Below are 20,472 nucleotides of genomic sequence, written 5' to 3' on the forward strand. Positions count from 1 at the left end.
ACACACACACACAGAGAGAGAGAGAGAGAGAGAGAGAGAGAGAGAGAGAGAGAGAGAGAGAGAGAGAGAGAGAGAGAGAGAGAGAAACCTTGAATGAAAGTAAACAAAAACTGGCAATGGAGATATACCCACAGTTCGCATTTTTACTTCTTTTTTAATTAAAAAGATAATGATTTATTTAAAATGATCGACCACCCTGACAATCCACGCCGATTCTGGGTCAGCTGCAATGGACCTGGTTTAGTTTTAGCAAACCAACTAGATATCTCGGAGGATATATATTTTGAAAAACAATCCTGATAAAGAATAACGACTAGAAATACAACACTGGTGTCCGGAGACAAGGGGAGTAGCGACTGAAGCAGCAGCGCAAAGCATCCGACATCACATCGCACAGATAATGCCATGGGACGGGATCTAATCTGTACCCTGGTAACGGTAAGAGATCAACATATTGTTTACCGTTCAAAAATAAACAAAAAAGATCATGTGAAAATTGATACTGCTAAATACTGACATACTACTTCTGCTGCAACCAATAAACCGTGTTAATATGTCATACAACCAGGTGTGATTGATCTGTGAGTGGTCTGTTAAACAAACGTTACAACGCCGAGTAGACATGGGCAGTAGCTCTATAACTACATTTTGGAAATGCAACAAAACAGATATGTTATCGAATGTTTAGCTTTCTGGACTACTGGAAGCGTAAATTCACAGACATTCCTGCTATCCGATAATGGGACTATAAATGTCTGGGCTTTTTTGCGATAATCGTTTTGAAAAGGAAATACAATACCGTTGGGAAAATAAAAGTCGCATACGTAAGCTTTTCTGAGTTTTCATTTGTTTGTTAATTTATTCACCACCAATGTAAACGTGCATCGCCCCAACATATTATAGAAAAGACGGTTGTACTTTTAAAGCCTTTAAAATACGAAATAAAATAAAGGTAGCTCTGCTAATTTCACTTAGTTGGAAGTTGTCAGCTTCTGTTTTTGTATTGTTCTGGTGTTTTCGAAATGTTCACAAGAACATCTTCAAAATGTAGACGCGTCATTCTGATTCCGTTATCGAATTTAAACTACAAAACAAAATAAATGTTTTTGACTGTCATAAAGTCACTTTTGGTGTCCTCGTTTCAAGAAACCAAGTGAAACAAAGAACAACGAACACAATCCATAGCGAGTTCCGCTTAAGTTACAGTTTATTAAATCACATTTTGTAAGGGTTTGTAAGGATACCGAGTACTTCTGAGAGACCTATTGTAAAGAAGACATTGCTGCCCTGTAGCGCATTTGTTTAACTGACGTGACGTGCACATGTTGTTAGCAGCTGGTTTCATTTTATGGTGCTGTGGATTGTTGAGTCACAGACAAATGCTGCGCCACCAGGCCTTGGTGAAGGGCCGCTGCCGCGTCTTGTTCAGTGATCTGAAGGTTTTCCTGCTCAGGCCACCGACTCCTTCAGCCCCTTATCCTCTATTCCTCCCCATGAGCGGCGGAAACACAGAGAGTCATGGCAACGGAGTTCTGGGCTCCAGCAGAATCGTCGATAGCAACAACACCTTGACAAGTGTCCCCTCGCCCGCAGCCCGGCAACCACCGCCGACAGGGGGCGCAGCCAGCACAGAAGAGGAGGAGGGCAGAGGTACGGGGGCATGGGGCGACGCGGCAGAGGCAGCGGAGCACTCTGTATCCCTTATCAGCAGCACCTCATCAGATGACTTCTACAAGGGTAAAGGAGAGGACGGGCAGTCTCTAACCAGCTGCACAGACAGTGGCACGCTGACCCCACTCTGCAGAATATGCTTTCAGGGACCTGACCAGGTAAGACATGGTTATGGTGTGTTTTATTTTCTCACTGCTGGACACTTAATATTGGAAAAGCCTATTCATTTTTGCTTTAAGTCCAGCCATTTAAAATAGTTAATAGTGTTTAGAATAGGGCCATCACACAAATCACACTCTCCCAGTTACCCAGTAAACAATTAAATATAACCCAGTTGCTTTCCTCCATGATATTCATGTTTATTATAATCACTGATCCCCCATAATTGCCCATGCACCCCCTCCCCCCAAAGAACACATGTTAAGAAACAACATTTTAAGTTTAATTCCAAGTTTAAACACATGCATATTCAATTCAATACATTACACTGTCATTCTCTCCAAGTTGTGGATTTTATTCAGAAGTACTGCAGTTGTTATGGGGAAAAACTCTCTCATTTGCAAAATAGCAGAGTAGACAATTTTGAGCTCCATTTATTTGAATTAAATCAGAAACATATTTTTTTTAATTTACTTTATTTATCAACAGTTCAGTATGTCTACCCAGTCAGAAATAAATGAAGGGTTCTATATGAAACAAAGGGTTCTATATGAAATGAAGGGTTCTATTTGAAATGAAGGGTAGTATATGAAATGAAGGGTTATATATGAAACAAAGGGTAGTATATGAAATGAAGGGCACTATATGAATTGAAGGGTACCAAATGAAATAAAGTCAGCTATATTCTTTTCCTGTACAAAAAGATTGACCTGATCTCACTCTCAGTAGAACTGTCTGTAACAGAAGTGCTTCAGGCATATACTAGGTATGTGTACAAAAGAAAGTTTAAATCTAAATTCAAAACCTCAGAACTTTCATCCACCAATCAGGAAGCTGCATTGCATGGCACTATCAATCCGTGGTTTACTGTAGAACTTTCAGAAAAATGATCGTGCTTAAAAAAAAAACAAAAAAAACAAAACAGTATTGAAACATTAAATAAATCTGTAAGATTCAGAATGTTTCAAATATCAGTAAAGACACTGCTCGCCAGTTTATAATCACAATAAACCTCTTGTCTGAATGGCAGCCTTGCCGATGTAGTCGAGTCCTGTGTCCCCCAATCAGGGTTCTAATGCTTAATTAAACAGATGAATTCAGAGACTTACTTTCCTTCAATCAGACTCTACATCTGCTTAGCAACACAGCACAATTTACACCAGTGCAATTTGGCCAGCCATTCTGTGGTTGATTTTGAAACACTTGATTCCAAAAGGAGATTTGGTTAAAGTTGTATAATGCTGTGGCCGCTGTAGAACCCTCAGCTCCCAGTATCTTACAGAACGTTACATGTTTGGAGATCACAGCAGTGCACCTCAGATAAAAAGCATTGATGGTCACTTGTTTTTAAAAAGTCCTAAGTACATTGGTGTGGGAGATAGGTACAGTGTTTTGCCTTCGTTTTTTCTTCGTCAGGAAAACATTACAATGCTCTGATCCCTATCTGCTGTAGCAAGCAGGTGCTAGTGGCTGTGATAACAGATTATCTACACTACTGGTCTTGCACATCGCTACCCACTTGAAATGAGATTGGGAGTCTCAACTTAGCAGCATCCTTGGACTCTCATAAGATCCTGAAACGCCACCAGCAAACACCAGCTGTCCTGTCCCAAGCAGGGACACAAGGGCTGGAATTGTAAAGGGGGACATTTCTTGTTTTCCCCAAAATGTTCCAATTTTGTCTCAGCCCAAGTCTAAAGTTTAAGTTCAGTCTGACAACAAAGGGTTTTGATCATTTGATGTGGTGAAGTGCTGCAATCTTTAAATATGAGTCATTGTTCTTAACTTGTATCTTTAGCTGGTAGCTCCTTTTCATTTCTGAATAGCATTTCCTTCTTTGTGAGATTTTTAGAATAACAGGAAACACTAATCCCTATCCTTAGCACTGCGGATGTGTCACATTTTCAGTAATTTGTGGTTTAATTTACATTCAGCTGGCTTTACACTTAAACTTTCCAAGTCACAGGTCTTATCACTTAATCCTAAAATATTTTTTTTATGTAACTGCCATTCACTGCCATGCATATTAATAGGGTGTTTAGTCTTACATTTGTTATACCTTCCCTTTTATGGTGTTTGAAATCATTATGATAGCTTCATAGCTGTTCACTAGATGGCACTTGCATTTTTCTCAGTGAAGACCCTTTGATCGATCTGGCCTGGGTTATGTACTTCTATAGCTGCCAAGAAAACAAAAAAGCAACTCCTGAACTCCACTCAACGCAGCTTAACACAGAAAATATACAAAGGATGTGTATACAGGAGGCTGTGTGGTCCAGTGGTTAAAGAAAAGGTCTTATAACCAGGAGGTCCCTGGTACAAATCCTGGCTCACTCACTGACTCGCTGTTTGACCTAGAGCAAGTCACTTAACCTCCTTGTGCTCTGTTGTTGTTGTAAGTGACTCTGCAGCTGATGCATAGTTCACACACCCTGTCACCTTGGATAAAGGTGTCTCCTAAATAAACTAATAACAAAGAATCATAAAATGACAGAAAAAAACCTTTGAAAATGTCTTTTTTTTTTTAAATTGTAAAGTTACTTACTCTTTAAATAGTTTTTTGTAAACGTGGTTTTGGAGTACTCTAGACTTGTTATCTGCACTTTAAGCTACTTGGTTACCTTCTGAATGTGGGCTTGATAAAATGAAATGTTGTATCTGCCATTACTTTTCTTCTAGTGGATCACTGTTTCTGTGACAGACAGAATGAGGGTTTAATGTGGCACCACATAATTGTTTTACATCATTGCCATTACCAGAGGCACAGTCTGGGGTAGGGATGGGTAATGTCAATCCAATGTTACATTTATAGTGCTACATCATGGCCAGTGGCAGAGTTGTCAGATGACTGCAGAACAAGCAATAAACTACTGCTGTCATTTCAGAACTCAGGTCCTATGATGATACCTTTGAGTTCTGCTCCCTGAGACTGTGATCTGTGTAGCTTGTGTAACAGGATGGAGGCTGGGTGCAAACCTGCTACTCTGCACACCGCACACCACAAGCGAATGTCTTAACCACAATGCAAAAGATCCAGGCTTGTCTGCATTTGTGGTTTTAGAGCTTTTACCCTCATCCCATCTCACGACAGGGGTCGGAATCTATAACGGCAGTGTATAACTCTGCCTGTTACACTCAGCCCTCTTTAATCTCGGTGTCCTAACTGTCCTTAATGTCCTCTGACACTGTAGCTCTGGGTTGGCTAACAGAAGCAGTCGGCTGATGGCGCACATTTCGGAGGACAGCGTGTGTTCATCTTCGAAGCTCCCGAGTCAGCGCAGGTGTGGTAGCAGTGAGCTGAGACTAAAAAATACAATTGGATATTTCAAATTGGCAGAAAAACGGGGTAAAAAAAAAAAAGGTGGTACAGGGGGAATTCATTTTTTTAATGATATCGGTAAAGAAAATGTATTGATCAAAGATATAGTGATATATTGTCTGAATTATTTTTTCTTTGCAAAAACTCAAGTTAGTTGCAGCTTTCCCTGAGACTTGCGTATTTTCAATGTCGACTGACTTCCTTCAGGATTAAGAGTGCAGCATCACTTGTTAACGAGCTCTACATAGCAACGGTAATACATGTTAGTAATCAGCTTCCAGCTTCAGCGTGCTTCTATCACATGGCAATCTGCGTCTGTTTTTTCATTTTCACTTTTTTTAAGCCTGTCAGTCTCCACTGTCACCTCGGCTATCTCCTATAGTGCACATGAACAAAAGTTGGCAACTGATTCTCTGCTGCTGGTCTAAAAGCTGTGCAGCTATAGGCTCATAATAATGCTCTTCTACCTTTTATGTTTCAACAACAACAATAACAATAAGCTCACACTCCACAGACTGCTCAGTGTACTAAAAGCAACCATGACAAAAAAAAAAAAAAAGCTAAAAGCTTTTGCCTCAGGATGTTTTTGCACAAAACAAATGCGAGAAACACCCTTTGAACAATGTGTGTGTTGGTTTTTCTTATATGTCAGAACACATTCCAGGCAAGGATCGATGATCCAGGGCTGATATTATCCTTTCGTATACTAATTGCATTGGATACACAACCAGTTTTGCCTTTCACTACTGCAACAGGGTGAAGTGTTACGTGCATGTGTCGTCACTGAATAATAATGAGGCAGACGCAGAGCATTGGGTGTTAAAATGCGTACAAGTGTGCATATTTAATTAACACACAAGTGCTGACACTAGGGTAACAACAATGATAGCCCTAGTGTCAGATTTAATAAAGAAAACAAACTTAAAAATAAAAGGTTGCCACACAAGGCGAGTGCTAGTCTCACTAAAAGAGACGTCCCACTCCAGGAACCTACTGCGCTATGAAAACCCTCTTGATACACTGGGATTTTATCCCCTTAACTGTCCTACTTCTGGGCTCCCGAAGTCCCGGCATCCTCACGACGACTCCTGCCTTTTCAAACAGCCTCGGCTGGACAATGCCTTCACGAGCACTATCTTAGTGTGGAAAGGTTTCGTGTAGTAGTTCTCTTCATGGAGCTTGTGAAGTTTGGGGCTTGTGAATTTTGTGCTCATAAAAAAAAGGGACAATGGTGCTGGTAACAGTTAGGCACAGGCATACCTTAATCCCAACCTGAACCCCTGTCATTAGTCTTTTCCAGATATTTTTGTGTGGTGGATTGTGTAATGGATTTATGTCCACTGGATTTGAACCCTGGTCTTCAGAGAAGAAAGGCTAGTGATTTTTTTAGCCCGCTGTGCCATCAAAACACTGTTTTTTGTTTCCCTCTAGTTCATTCAATCCCTTATAATGCCCATGAACTCTTGCTTGCTGCCCTCTGCCTCAGTTGACCATCAAAAGGTTGTGCAAGTCTTTGGGGAGCTGCACGCTCTGATACTGGCAGCTCTTTCGTAAATTCAAATGTAATGACTTTTTTTTAAAGCATGAGTCACTCCCAGGCGAGGCATATATTACAGTCCTTCACTGTTGCCATGCTGATAGTCTGCAGTGTATAGCTCGTTTCTATGCCTCCTGTTAGCAACAGCACAAGTGCAGTACAGCAAATGCAGACCCTAAGAAGTTAGTGTGGGGTCGAGGAGGTCTAGGCACCCCACACTCAAATACTGAACCCCACAGTGAATGTGGTTGACTGCAGTCTATGGCATTTCTTATTGTTTTATATGCAATATCCATACAGGTGATATAACAATATTTACAGAGTGGTCCAGTCATTTATATAGAAGAGTTTTCGTCCAGCTTGTTGAAGGGTCAGAGTTGAGCATTCAAAATTACACATATAAAAAGTTAAAGATGAACTCTATTAAATTACTGTCAAGCCCTCTTAAAATCTGGTCTCATCTGGCAAGATAAAACTTGGATTAGATCCAAAGTTTGGATTTGTTCCAAAGCTATTCAGATGCTTACTGGTTGTTTTTTTAACGGAACATATAAGACAACTCATTCGAATCACAAAAGTCATTAATTGAACATAAGCTTTTAAGTTTAACAAACACAGTGGCAATGTTAAAGCAAGGAACTGAGTTAGTCACCATGAGATGGAAAAGGGTAAGAAATATAGATCAAATCCAGGACAAATATGATGGATGAACAATACAAAAAAAGCAGGACATTGCAAAATATATAATAGTAACCTGGATCTGATCTTAAACAAACTATGTCATTCTTTTCAAATGTTACAGTAGGATCATAGTTTATAGATTATGGAATGCAGGCATGCTACTAAATTGTCTTATAGTTTCCAAAGATTCATTGATGTTATGTGTAAAAACTGCAAACAATTTGCAAACGAGCACTGAAAGGACATACAAGATTGAATACAATATATTATTTGTCACACATTTGTCAGACAGCTTCTTTGAGGAATTTCAATAGCAATAAAAAAAATCGATGCATTTTTCTAATGAAAAGTATTCGTAATACAGGTTCATTTTGAAAGGGTAAGGATAATACAGTGGATGAGAGGGAGGAAATTGAATTGAAAGCTTCCTGGTCCGACAATCATGTTCAATATTAAAACTTAAATATGATTCCTGGTGAATGCTTACTTCATTTGTCCATAGTTTATCTTTCTGTGCTCTCTGCTTTATCAGAAATCGGACCTTGTTGGCTTTCCAGTTTGTTTACCTTACCAAATAGCAGCAGGTAGGGATTTTAAAACTAAAATAAATTTTGGGCTCCCGATTGGCACATCCAGTAAAAGCGCTCCGCGAGGAGTGCAGAATGCGCCCTATAGCCCGGAGATCGCAGGTTTGAATCCAGGCTATGTCATTGCCGACCGTGACCAGGAGTTCCCAGGGGGAGGCGCACAAAGGCTTAGTTCAGCTTAGGCCAAAAAAGGCAGCTTGGCAGGGACATGTTTCAGAGAACACGTATGTCAGTCACCGTTCCCCAAGTTGTCGAGGGTTGCAGCGGTGAACTGGGATTAATACTAACACAACCGACGATCCAAACTGGGGAGAAAAATGGGGTGAAATCATTGGCAATGATTAAATTCATGAAAATAAAAAAATTTACTTTGAAAAATTCTTAGCTAAAAAGTCTTTCTAAATTTCTTTCTCTACATTCATGGTGTATCTATATACTGAAAGAAGCATGTACAATCTTTTAATAGTAATACATATTCTACCATGGGCTGTTTTTATAGTTATGGATTATGTAATTGTATGCTGTAATATTTTACAAGACACACCTAACATTTTCACCATGGGCTTGTGAGGTAACAGTTTTCTTAGATATGGAATGTACAGGGCACTTCACGTTTAATGGTTTGCAAATGCTTAAGGTTGGTTTAACTTTGACAACAGGATACTGTTTTACTGCCTAATAATTATCTATAAAGCTTCCTTAATCAAATACCAATTCTTTGTACTGCTCCTTCAGTGCAACCTAATCAGATGAACTCCTATGAGCTACTTCGTCTCTAGCTGTGACTACTCAGCATTTCATTTTATTAGGCACCCCCTTGAATTATGATTGGAAATTATCATTGTAGTATTTACCTTTTTTTATGTCCTAGTGACCCCAAATAATGTATAGTACAATATTGATATTATTAGTTATTATGCTAATACTCAAATTTTTGGTTTGACTTTGCTTTAACTCCCACATTAATGTGCCTATATTTCTGTAAAAATGAGCTTATATTTGAGATAATACGGTAAGAATGGAACTGGCTCAACAGCATGACATAACATTATAGAATTAGGTAATCAGATAGCAGTCCCCATCCATGTTCTTCACCTTGGAAACCACAGTGAATATTTATAAGAGACAGTGCATGTATTGGCAAAATGCAACACATTTTTTAGGATTAGTTGTTTTAGGTTTAATTGAGTACAATCTTCTATTTATAATAAGTTAATATGTGTCTCTTGTTACAACATAATTGTTAGTTTGGGAGATCATAGAGGAGGCTGTCTGATGTAAGTAGAGTTAACCTTGGTGAAGCACATATAACAGACATCATATATCATTTAACACATGCTCACCTGCCTTTAATCTGAGAGTGGGTCCTTGCTCAGTACTGCTGGTCTGTCACACAGGGGATGCTAGTGGAGCCACTCTCAGCATGACTATAGGTACCTAGGTGAAACCGCAAGGCACATGAAACATGTTGACCTGCATGTATTCTTAAAGGAGTGTTACGCAAGGCTTTTTAAATGCACTGCATTATCTCTTACTCGCATTAGTATTTGCAGCCCCCTTATAAGTGTACTGACCATGTATTAGTTACTTCTTTTACTTCTTTTTTTTCCTGCATGTAAACGATAGATTAAAATAACTGATAACTAATCACTTCCTGTGCTGTAGGTGAACATTACTCTAATGGTCTTGATGCAGTCAGATCAGAGATTATACTTTCTGACCTGCTTGTAATAAGAGTTAACTGGTACTACATTAATGCTAGTATTAATATTAATACTAGATTTGATACACATTAAACAATTAGAAACTACTGCATAACACTGTGAATAGGGTGAATTCTTAAAAGTTCACCATAATAATATTGAAGTTCTCTTTTATGTTTTTCAAAGTAGTAAAACACTACATTGTATAATAGTGAAGTGTGTAATTGTGCTTAGACAGGACTGATACAATGTTTAATAATTACAGCCTCTCATTGCTTCAGGGAAGCTGGGGGTGGAAATCTGCAGTAAAGCTCACCCCTGAGTCCATTAACACCCTGCTCCTGGAGTGTGTAATTTAATCACACAGTGCTAATCTCATCTCATTAGAATAACTGGGTTACCTCACACTGGGTAACAACACCTGGTGAATTAATTTAACATACATAAAAAAAAAAACATATAAAAAGACCAGAGAGTAATTAAAGAGCCATGAAAAGCAAAACAAAAAAAACATTCATATCTCTGAACAAAGATATTAATTGCAATAAAAAAGTAAAAAGAAAAAAAAAAACAGCTGGACTATATAAACACATAAAAGTTTCCTGTAGTAAAAGACAGCAAAGTGCAATAAAGTATTGTGAAAGTGTGGTAAAACATAAGTGAGCAAAATTAGAGTGCAAATTTACTGTGGTAAACATTATCAGGGAGCCTTTGGGACTAGAGTTCAACCATAAGGCTACGAAGTCTGTCTCCTCAGTGGTGGAAGGGTTAGGATAAAGGGAGGGTGTGAAAGACAGATGGATGAACTATCTTGGGCTGTTCAAACAGTCAGCTCCCTAGGAAGCTGTATTAGTAGCCATATCCCATTTAGCAAAAATAATATCCCAGTTGAACAAAGTTTTCTACTTGTGCCTTCCCTGTAGGGGGAGCTGCTGAGCCCGTGTCACTGCAAGGGTTCAGTCCGGTCCACCCACCAGCCCTGCCTGATCAAGTGGGTCGGTGAGAGGGGATCCTGGAGCTGTGAGCTCTGCTACTACAAATACCATGTCATCGCTATCAGCACCAAGAACCCACTGCAGGTCAGCGCCAGCACTCAAAGCTCACCCAAATGGGAACTGCTTTAAATGCACTCATGCTTTGTAAGGCAGATTGTTAGTGCAGATTGTTAGTTCCCTTAAATGTGAATTGATTAAAACTAACTTGCGTTATAATTGAACCACCTACTCATTTACACCATCCAAGCACTATTATTCTTCCTGTGCGTTCCATACATTTCTTAAGTTTATGCTGGTTTTTTGTATCTTCCCTCAATGTATTTAGGGTCTTTGTTAAAAATGTAGACCTTTATGCTCTGATCGTGTTTATCTACGGTGAAGACAATATCTCTCTTGAATTTTCACAGATCTCCAAATATCACAGACTCCTAGCCTATATAACAAAACATAGTACAAAGCACAACAAATGATTGCACGTCATAATGCTGATCTGATTTTGTAACCAAGTGTATACACAAGTATCCCTCTATGTGAGTCTTCGGGGCTCTGATAACATTTCCTCTATGGTGTGGCAGTGGCAGGCCATCTCTCTGACAGTGATTGAGAAGGTGCAGATTGCGGCTGCCATCCTGGGCACATTCTTCCTCATTGCCAGCATCTCCTGGCTCTTTTGGTCGTCATTCAGCCCCTCCGCCAAGTGGCAGCGCCAGGACCTGCTCTTCCAGATCTGCTACGGCATGTATGGCTTCATGGACATCGTCTGTATAGGTGAGTAGAGATCAGAGCTAGCAGATAGAGAGCTAGTGGCTCAGGATGATGTGTGTCCAGCTCTCCACTCACTGGAAGCGATCAAAAGGCATCATTGATCTGGTGCTGGTTGTGTAACATAAGTTCCTAGAGGAATGAAGGAGAAGTCATCAGTGTTAAAATACTTTACATTGATGCAGCATCCTGGAAAAAAGATTTGGGACTTCAATGGGATTGTCTGTAGCATAGTGGAACTTCGTGGGCACAGTTGCTGTATATCCCCTTTTTCATAAGTACCTCTGTCACAATTGATGTGTTATCAGTGATTGCATTCCATTACACAGGACTCACACTGGTGCCTGAGTGTGCACACAACAACCTTGAATGAAAGTCCAGGCAAATTAAAATGAATCAGTCAACCCCAACAGCAAATCAGTAATGCAGAAAATCTTGACTGAATGAATAACAGTTCCCTTGCTGTCAATCACTTTTCAAATCAAGCAGAGAAGGCAGAGGAACTGGCTAACTCTGCAAAGAAAAAAGTATACTGTAGCAAAACTGTTGTGATGGGGCAACACCCTCACTGATAGGGACTGTGCACATTATTCTTTGCCAGTGTAAAGCTGTGATATGTTTATGTCCTGAATTAAGCGTGTTAAAACTATTGCACTCACTGTGTGGTTTTAAATAAATTTAAGTAAATGTGTACTTACCTGAAATGTGTAACCCCGGGGTCTGAGTTGCTCCTGAAACGAAAAAGAAAGAGAGACTAAAGGTTATTGTAAACATTAAAGTCAAAGTGGAGGTGAACACATATTATAAACAAGGTGCATGTGCTTATTTTAAAACTAAAATAAATCTAAACTTCTTACCGTCCATGATAACCTGCCATTTCTATTTACAATTGACCTGAATAAAACATTTTCACGGATTCACATTGTGCAGCACCGGACCGCTGGTAGAACCTGTTGCCTCTAATGGTGATGGCTATGTTTTCCTAGAGGCACAGAAGAACTTTCCATCAAATTTCTTTTAGCATTAAATAACTTTAAACATCACCCTCCGTACTTCTAGAGCTCTTTGAGCACATGGGTGTAACTCTGTAAATACAACTGTATTTTTTTAATATACCCTTTCTTTTAATCATTGCCACAATACTGAGATATGATATTATCCAGCCAGCAATTTTACTGCTGGACATGGTCTCCGAAATGACTGCCCAGCCTTTCAAATCCTTATGAAATAAATTGCATATTATATACCTTAGAACTTTCATACTCCACTGCTCAAACAGTCAACCCCAAGTTCATTAGTGGATATGAGGTAGTAGTAAAGTGATGCATTTAATTCAAGGTCTATTATCACATATAAGCAATGCTCTACCTCATACAGTAGCTGGACAACCTTTTTGGCTGAAAGAGCCATATTAATAAGCTGAGAGTTCTTAAAGAGCCATATTAATAAGCTGAGAGTTTTTAAAGAGCCATATTAAAACTGAGAGTACTTAAAGATCCATTCCAAGCAAAACTAAAAATTTGCTTTGAAAACTCCTGAATGTTCGGCCTTACACTTAGCTCTAATTCAGAAAGCCTCAGTGATCCCATATGTAGCTCAAGAGCCATGTGATGGACAGCCCTGCTCAACCTACAGTCAGTTTAAAGTTATTAGTACACAGAAACTGGTGCCTTGCACAGTTAGCAAAGCCTGAAATATAGCTGGAATAAAGCCCCTCTGCCTGCCGCAGATTTATCATGACTGATTACTGAACCTCAATTATGCTAGGATAGATAGCTGCACAACGGTCTATATTCCTATAGTAGAGAACAGGTGGAGCCAATAGTCAGCTGTAAAGGAAACAAAAAATATCAGATATGATTAAAACACGACTAAATATGTATTGGAGAGTCATGAATCCAGGCCAGAAGGCAGTATAGAGTCTAGACACGGTATATGCACAGGCCACGTTTATTTATTTCAATAGAGTACAACCCAGTCCACACATCAAGGTTACCAACAGGTACAGTAACCATACTTGTAAATTATCATTACAGGAGGGCTAAACAGGAAACAGGAAATGTTCTTTGAATACCCATTTGTTGTTATGGTTGTTTAATACAGTGAATGGTTTTAGCATCACATTAATTTGATGCATTTAATCTCAGATTAAACTTGAATCTATTTTGGTTTCATCAGCTAAAATCTGTCCCCTAATGTGTCAGCATGCGTGTGTGACTGTTCAGAGTTGACAGATTCCCTTTTAAATGCTGTGAAGGTGCACAGAGTTGATTAAGTCTCTGTTGATGCGAGGGTGAGATTGATTAGTTGAGAACAGATTGAGTTGTCATTAACTCGTCACTTTGCAGAGATTGACCTGTCACCTTGAAGCCATTAGGAGGAACACTGGATGAGCTGAGAACATGGAAAGGAAAGTGAATGCTCATGGCATTCCTAAAATAAAATAGAATATTTAATTTTTACATGAATGTTTATTAGAAACCTTGTGTACATTCTCCAAGGGTAGTTTTGGCTGTGGATGACACAAGCTCCTCTCTGATCACTTGCTAGCCATTATCTTTGTTATACCTTTTCTGGAATAGCGTAGGGAGTTTGAGAAGACAACTAATAAGCAGAGTTAGTGGTGAGGACGGCAGCTGAAAAAAAAAAACTCACTCTCACTCTCCACAGAACAAGGGACCAAATCAGTTCAACACAAACACCACAGAAGCCCAAGGCAGTGTTCTTAGCTCATCCAATTCAGCTTTCAAAAGATAAGCCACAAGTTAGTTTTTGTTTTTCTTTCTTAATTATTGTTTAGCTGGAAGGCGAGGGTTTTATTGATTTTATTTTGCTGAATTTTCTAAATTCTTTCCCTCTGTCATATTGCACTGTGACATAGCAACCAATTTCTCAGCCAAAACAAACTAGTGAATCTTATTTTCATATAACAATGTTTATTAACAAAGACATGAAGAGCTTTTTCTATCCCTAGTCAGTGGTGTACAAGGTTTATTGTACTTGGTTCATATACTTTGGTATTCTTTTTTCATACAAAAGTGATGGAGTCAATAGAGGTGTGACTTAAAAAAAAAATACAAATAATATATATATACAGCTCTGGAAAAAATTAAGAGACCACTGCAAATTTTTCTTAAATTAGCATCTCTACATGTATGGCAGCCATTCCATTCCAGTGTCTGTTGAATTTCAACACAGGCACACCTCATTCTACTGAATGAGGTACTGATTAGGGGATCACCTGAACCAAATCTTATTTAACGAGGAAAAGTATAAAATCCACTCCTCTGGTCATCACTATCCTCTTGCAATAGGACCAGCTGGATGGCAAAACAGTGCTAGTAGTACCTCAAAAGTAATTGGAATCAAAAAATAACTACTGACCATGCCCAAAGAGTTGAAAAGGAAAGTTTTGAGTGAGGAAAAGAAGGGTTCAATTCTGGCTTTACTGGCAGAGGGATACAGTGAGCGTCGAGTTGCTTCCATCCTTAAAATTTCAAAGACGGCGGTTCATAAGAACATGATCAAGCAGCACACATTGGGGACAACAAAGCTACAGACCGGCAGAGGGCGAAAACGACTCTCCACTGACCGGGATGACCGCCAACTCATTCGAATGTCACTCAGCAACCTACAAAAAGAATGGCAAACAGCAGCTGGGGTGAAGTGCACGGTGAGGACGGTTCGAAACAAGCTCCTAGGGGCAGGGCTGAAGTTGTGCAAAGCTAGAAAAAAAGCCCTTCATCAATGCGAAGCAAAGAAGAGCCAGGCTGAGGTTTGCAAAAGGCCATAAGGATTGGACCGTAGAGGACTGGAGTAAGGTCATCTTATCTGATGAGTCCAATTTTCAGCTTTTCCCAACACCTGGTCGTCTAATGGTTAGACAGAGACCTGGAGAGGCCTACAAGCCACAGTGTCTCGCACCCACTGTGAAATGTGGTGGAGCATCGGTGATGATCTGGGGGTGCTTCAGCAAGGCTGGAATCAGACAGATTTGCCTTTGTGAAGGACGCATGAATCAAGCCAAGTACAAGGTTGTCCTGGAAGAAAACTTGCTTCCTTCTGCTCTGACAATGTTCCCCAACTCTGAGGATTGGTTTTTCCAGCAGGACAATGCTCCATGCCACACAGCCAGGTCAATCAAGGTGTGGATGGAGGACCACCAGATCAAGACCCTGTCATAGCCAGCCCAATCTCCAGACCTGAACCCCATTGAAAACCTCTGGAATGTGATCAAGAGAAAGGTGGATGGTCACAAGCCATCAAACAAAGCCGAGCTGCTTGAATTTTTGCACCAGGAGTGGCATGAAGTCACCCAACATCAATGTGAAAGACTGGTGGAGAGCATGCCAAGACGCATGAAAGCTGTAATTGAAAATCAGGGTTATTCCACCAAATATTGATTTCTGAACTCTTCCTAAGTTAAAACATTAGTATTGTGTTGTTTAAAAATGAATAGGAACTTATTTTCTTTGCATTATTCGAGGTCTGAAAACACTGCATCTTTTTTGTTATTTTGACCAGTTGTCATTTTCTGCAAATAAATGCTCTAAATGACAATATTTTTATTTGGAATTTGGGAGAAATGTTGTTTATAGAATAAAACAAAAATGTTCATTTTACCCAAACACATACCTATAAATAGTAAAACCAGAGAAACTGATAATTTTGCAGTGGTCTCTTAATTTTTTCCAGAGCTGTATAGTAGCTCAAATTGCCAGCGGTAGTACATATGTTTCTCAAGGGAGCATATGTTTGAATCAAAACATTGGAGGTATTTCTAGGTTTTTGATGGCATGATAACTACTTGTTATTGTTTATATTCAAATCCATGATTTATTGTTACATGATATAGTGGCGTTCTATAAATTGTGACATCAGTTTTTTCTATCTTTAAATCTGTATTAATTCTAATTAACATTACTTTATATAAACTTATATTTATATTATCATGCAATGCTGACTCTGAGGATCAGCCTTGATTTGGCCTCTCCAGTGCATCAGCATGCACAACCTTTGAATGAATTTTGTTTATTTATTTATTTAAATGTTAGGTATTTATTGGAATTAATTAGTTCATTCTTTTCTGTTGAGTCCTGCTGGCATAATCATGTTCAGTCTATTTATCCATTTACTTTCTTTTATTCTTCTGTATGTTGCATTGTTGAATTTTAGCTGTTCTAATACCACAAACTTGACATTATTCATGTCATGTCTTTGCCTGGTGAAGTGCTGTACTATTGGTTAATTCATTTTTTTTTATTTCTTATTAATGAAAGGTGGTTCTGAATTCTTTGATATAAAATCTTTTTAGTTTATCCACTTCTCTTAACTCTGTCTATAATTCTTTCTTTGTATCCTCTTTTTTAAGATTTGGTTTTAGTACATTTCTTTGTTTTACTTATTAATTTTCTTTTGAGCATATTCTTTGTATTCTTATTCCTAGCCCCTTTGGAATTGCCCTTTTAGCGTGTACTGGATGTGCAGAGGACATGTGTAAATACTGGTGCATGTCAGTAGGTTTATAGAAGAGGTCAGTCTCAATTGAAGCTTCAGGTTTTACTACGGTATCTAAAAATTGTATTTCTTTTCTAGTCCATCAAAGGTCCACCTTAATATGACTGTGTATTTCATTTGCCATTTTATGAAACTGGAAAAGAGATTCTTCTCCATGTGTCCAAACCCCAAAAATATAATCTACAAACCGAATGTATTCTAAAGGTTCTCGTTCCTATTTTCTAATTGTTCATCCCATTTCCCCATGTATGTACTGGCAAAATGCATTCCCAATTTAGATCCTATTGCTGTACCATCGTTTTTTTTGTAATTCTTATCAACAAATGTAAAATAACTCTTTTCTAAAACTACATTGATTATATTCAGCACCTCTGCTGTGGGTATTGATTTATCTAGTCTATTATCTAGTGCTTTTTGACAAGCTTCTAAAATTTCTTTACGAGGGACACTTGGGTACAAGGATTTTGGACACACCGGTATTTTCATAGATGATCTTTGTAGAAATAGAAAATATTATTATAATATAAAAAAATATGATGTTAGAAAATATAAAACTAAAAACAAAACAAAAAAAACATCTTAAGTTTTTATAGAACTGTATGATATACTTTTTTAAAGTTTCAAGAAGATTGGTCTTCAATTCAATTAGCAAACCTGAAATTACTGTAAATAATGTGTATTTACTCTGTGCAAACAGACAGTTAAAAACATAAAGCCTGAAAAATAATAGAAAATGTATAAATGTACTCAAAAATTCTCCTAAAAAACTGTTACCAATTTGGGAGAGCCCTTTGTTGCACAAGCCACAGCTGGCTGGATGGACTATTTGAAATCTAATGTAAATATGAGTTGAGATAATCCCAGAGTTTGTGGAACTTCCTCTACTGTGACTTTAGAAATGCTATATTATTAAATATTAAAAAAACAGAATCAAGACCTTTCTCTTCAGGTAGGCTGATATGAGTAAATACAGGTATTAGTGGCTTTCTTCATTGCATGATTCATTGAAAAGCAGACAGATAGTAAATGAAGCTTGTTCAGGTCGTTCTTGTTATATAGTAACTGAGCACAGTTAGGCTTTCCAGCTAAAAGACATAAGGGCTCCGCTCAAGATGCTGAAAAATAAGAGAGTGAAAGAGACTGATTGGGAGTATTTGCTGCCGTGTTGACTTTGAGGAAGTTTAGCAGAAAGTTGGAGGCTAGCTATGCTGTTTAGCTTTTTCTAATTGTCCAATATCCTGATTGCAGTGTGGGGTAATCAATCGCTGATTTAGAGATGGTAATGAGGTTACAGCAAAACAAGTTGCCGTGAACATTAAACTTGCGCACGCCAGGTCGCAACGCGCTGCACACTCCCTTGATATTACTGCACATTTACCATCTTTCACCATGCTTTACCGTACCTCCATCAACTTCACAACACTTACCTGTGCTTTACCAAGATTTCACTATGCTTTATTAAACTGTGCTATGCTTTTACTATGGGTATAAGGGAAGAACTAACAGCGCAGCTTATGACTGAGAGCCCTTTAGGAATTAATCAACTAACACTGCATTACCTGAAAATGCATCCTACTTGATTTCCTCTCTCCTTTCTTAATAGTTTCACTACCTATTCTTATTTTCCATAACTGCAACACTATTTACAATATTTAGGGTCTGATTTAGTAAGAGCATTGCCGTTTGTAGTACAGGGGTATCCATTCTAGCATGGTCGAATCCTATACATATATAAGTTATATAACTGTATAAGCTCCACAGGGATTGTTGCATTGGCTGTGCTCCCTTTAGCTTTGCATATGCTTTGCTTGTTTCCCCAGGCCTGATTGTCCACGAGGGCCCCTCTGTTTTCCGAATCTTCAAGCGCTGGCAGGCCGTCAACCAGCAATGGAAGGTGCTCAACTATGACAAATTCAATGACAGCAATGACCAGAAAGACAGGGCAAGCTCAAGGAACCTGGTGCAGCCAACCCAGGGTAGTAACCAAATTAGTACCAACTCCTCTTCCCTCACTCCTGCGACTGCAGCCACTGTCCTTGTCACCCCGGCAACTACCACAACAACCGCCACCTCGGCAATGGGGTTTAACCAGAACGCTGCGACTGGCTCCAGACCTCCCCTGTCTAACCACTGTGCGTACTCCATCCTGCATCTCCTCAGCCACCTAAGGCAGCAAGAGCCCCAAGGCCATGCCAACTACAATAACAGCAACAGAGAGCTGGTCATGCGAGTAACTACAGTCTGAGATTTTCTTTTGAGGCCTGTTTTTTGAAGGGAAAAAAAATGGGAAGGATTGGTGTGCTACAAAGATAAAGCACAGCACCGGTGTATTTTTTTGTTTTTGTTTTATGGAAATGAAAAAAGGGGTTACATAACCAGCCGAGGAAAAACGATGACAGAATATCGTGTGAAGGTGTGAGGGTTTCAGTTTGGAGGAGAATAAAAAACAAGGCACGGCTTGGATCCTAAGTGGTAGTGGACAGCAGTATAATGTCTCATTTACAGGCAGAGTCTAGGTCAATTCCTGTTTTTCAATTCCAATTCCTATTCTCTTTTTTTTTGTCTTTTCCAACACATCATTGATCAAAACTGCAACAAGCAGTATTCTGTTAAAATGAGCTTCGCACAGTGGCAACAAATTACTTTAATTGAACACTGTTAGTCAAGTAAAGTAGCTTCAAATGAAATCAGTTGAACAATCACAGCAATTATTATGTCTCCTTCAAAGGAATTGGAATTGGCAATTGATTTTAAAAAGGAATTGAAATAAAAAAACAAGAACTGACCCCAGACCTGTTGACAGGTTATCACAGTTTTGGTGCCGTGTTGGTGTGCCGTGAAACTGAATGATTGCTAAGGTTGAGAAGACTGTTCATTTTATAAGAGTTTTGGTTTTGGTGTATTCAGGGATTCAGATAATTCAGGGGGAAGACTATACTTTCTCAGACACTTTGTAACTGTCCACTCCACTGGTTCCGTGTCTCTGCTCTAACTCAGTTTCTGATAAAAGGTATTTCCTACTTCTAACATTTGCTGCTCTTGTCATTACCTGCACATTACACACTGCATAATAAGCCTGCCACGCATTACACCCTCACTAAATGGTCATTTGCTCAGACACTTTTTCAGACAGAAGTCTACCTAATACCTAACTCACTCTAAAGACTGCTGTTCCCAACCTGTAGTCTTCGAGTAAAATACCAGCTAGTCCTGAAAAAAAAACCTGCATCAACCCATCTCCATACACCCAAGCCATTACTCTGCTGCTTGTGTCTGCTCCAAACACACAGCATCTGAATAAACAAGCTATGTGCCTCCCGGCATCCTAGTTGCTATAACTTCATTTATTCCAAACAAACATTTCTCATGCTAGAATTAATCAATCGGTGCTAAAATGTAACCACGTACAACAGTTTTCAATTTTTTGTCTGACGCTGCGTGAGTACAATCTTAAACACTTTATCTTTAAGTAGCTTCAGATTACATTTCCATGGTCCCCTTTGTTTTTATGATGCTTGCAATTGTTCTGAGTTGCTCTTAT

General features: G+C 39.0%; 1 protein-coding gene across 1 annotated transcript; it reads left to right on the forward strand.

Moving 5' to 3' along the window:
• The first annotated feature begins 485 nt into the window (after nt 1–485).
• LOC121323609 (E3 ubiquitin-protein ligase MARCHF4-like) lies at nt 486–19,462 on the forward strand. Its single transcript, XM_041264759.1, has 4 exons — nt 486–1,829; nt 10,581–10,736; nt 11,228–11,420; nt 18,752–19,462. The coding sequence occupies exons 1-4, from the start codon at nt 1,323–1,325 to the stop codon at nt 19,174–19,176; spliced, it is 1,281 nt and encodes a 426-aa protein (XP_041120693.1). The 5' UTR covers nt 486–1,322; the 3' UTR covers nt 19,177–19,462.
• The last annotated feature ends 1,010 nt before the right edge of the window (nt 19,463–20,472 follow it).

The sequence above is a fragment of the Polyodon spathula genome, chromosome 11 (genome assembly GCF_017654505.1).
Source record: "Polyodon spathula isolate WHYD16114869_AA chromosome 11, ASM1765450v1, whole genome shotgun sequence".
Classification (NCBI taxonomy): domain Eukaryota; kingdom Metazoa; phylum Chordata; class Actinopteri; order Acipenseriformes; family Polyodontidae; genus Polyodon; species Polyodon spathula.

Bases quoted from the DNA above. Each gene is read 5' to 3' on its own strand.
- LOC121323609 (XM_041264759.1), top strand. From the start codon at position 1,323: ATGTTGTTAGCAGCTGGTTTCATTTTATGGTGCTGTGGATTGTTGAGT. The intron at 1,830-10,580 runs GTAAGACATGGT...CCTTCCCTGTAG, and splicing joins GCTTTCAGGGACCTGACCAG to GGGGAGCTGCTGAGCCCGTG. The intron at 10,737-11,227 runs GTCAGCGCCAGC...ATGGTGTGGCAG, and splicing joins GCACCAAGAACCCACTGCAG to TGGCAGGCCATCTCTCTGAC.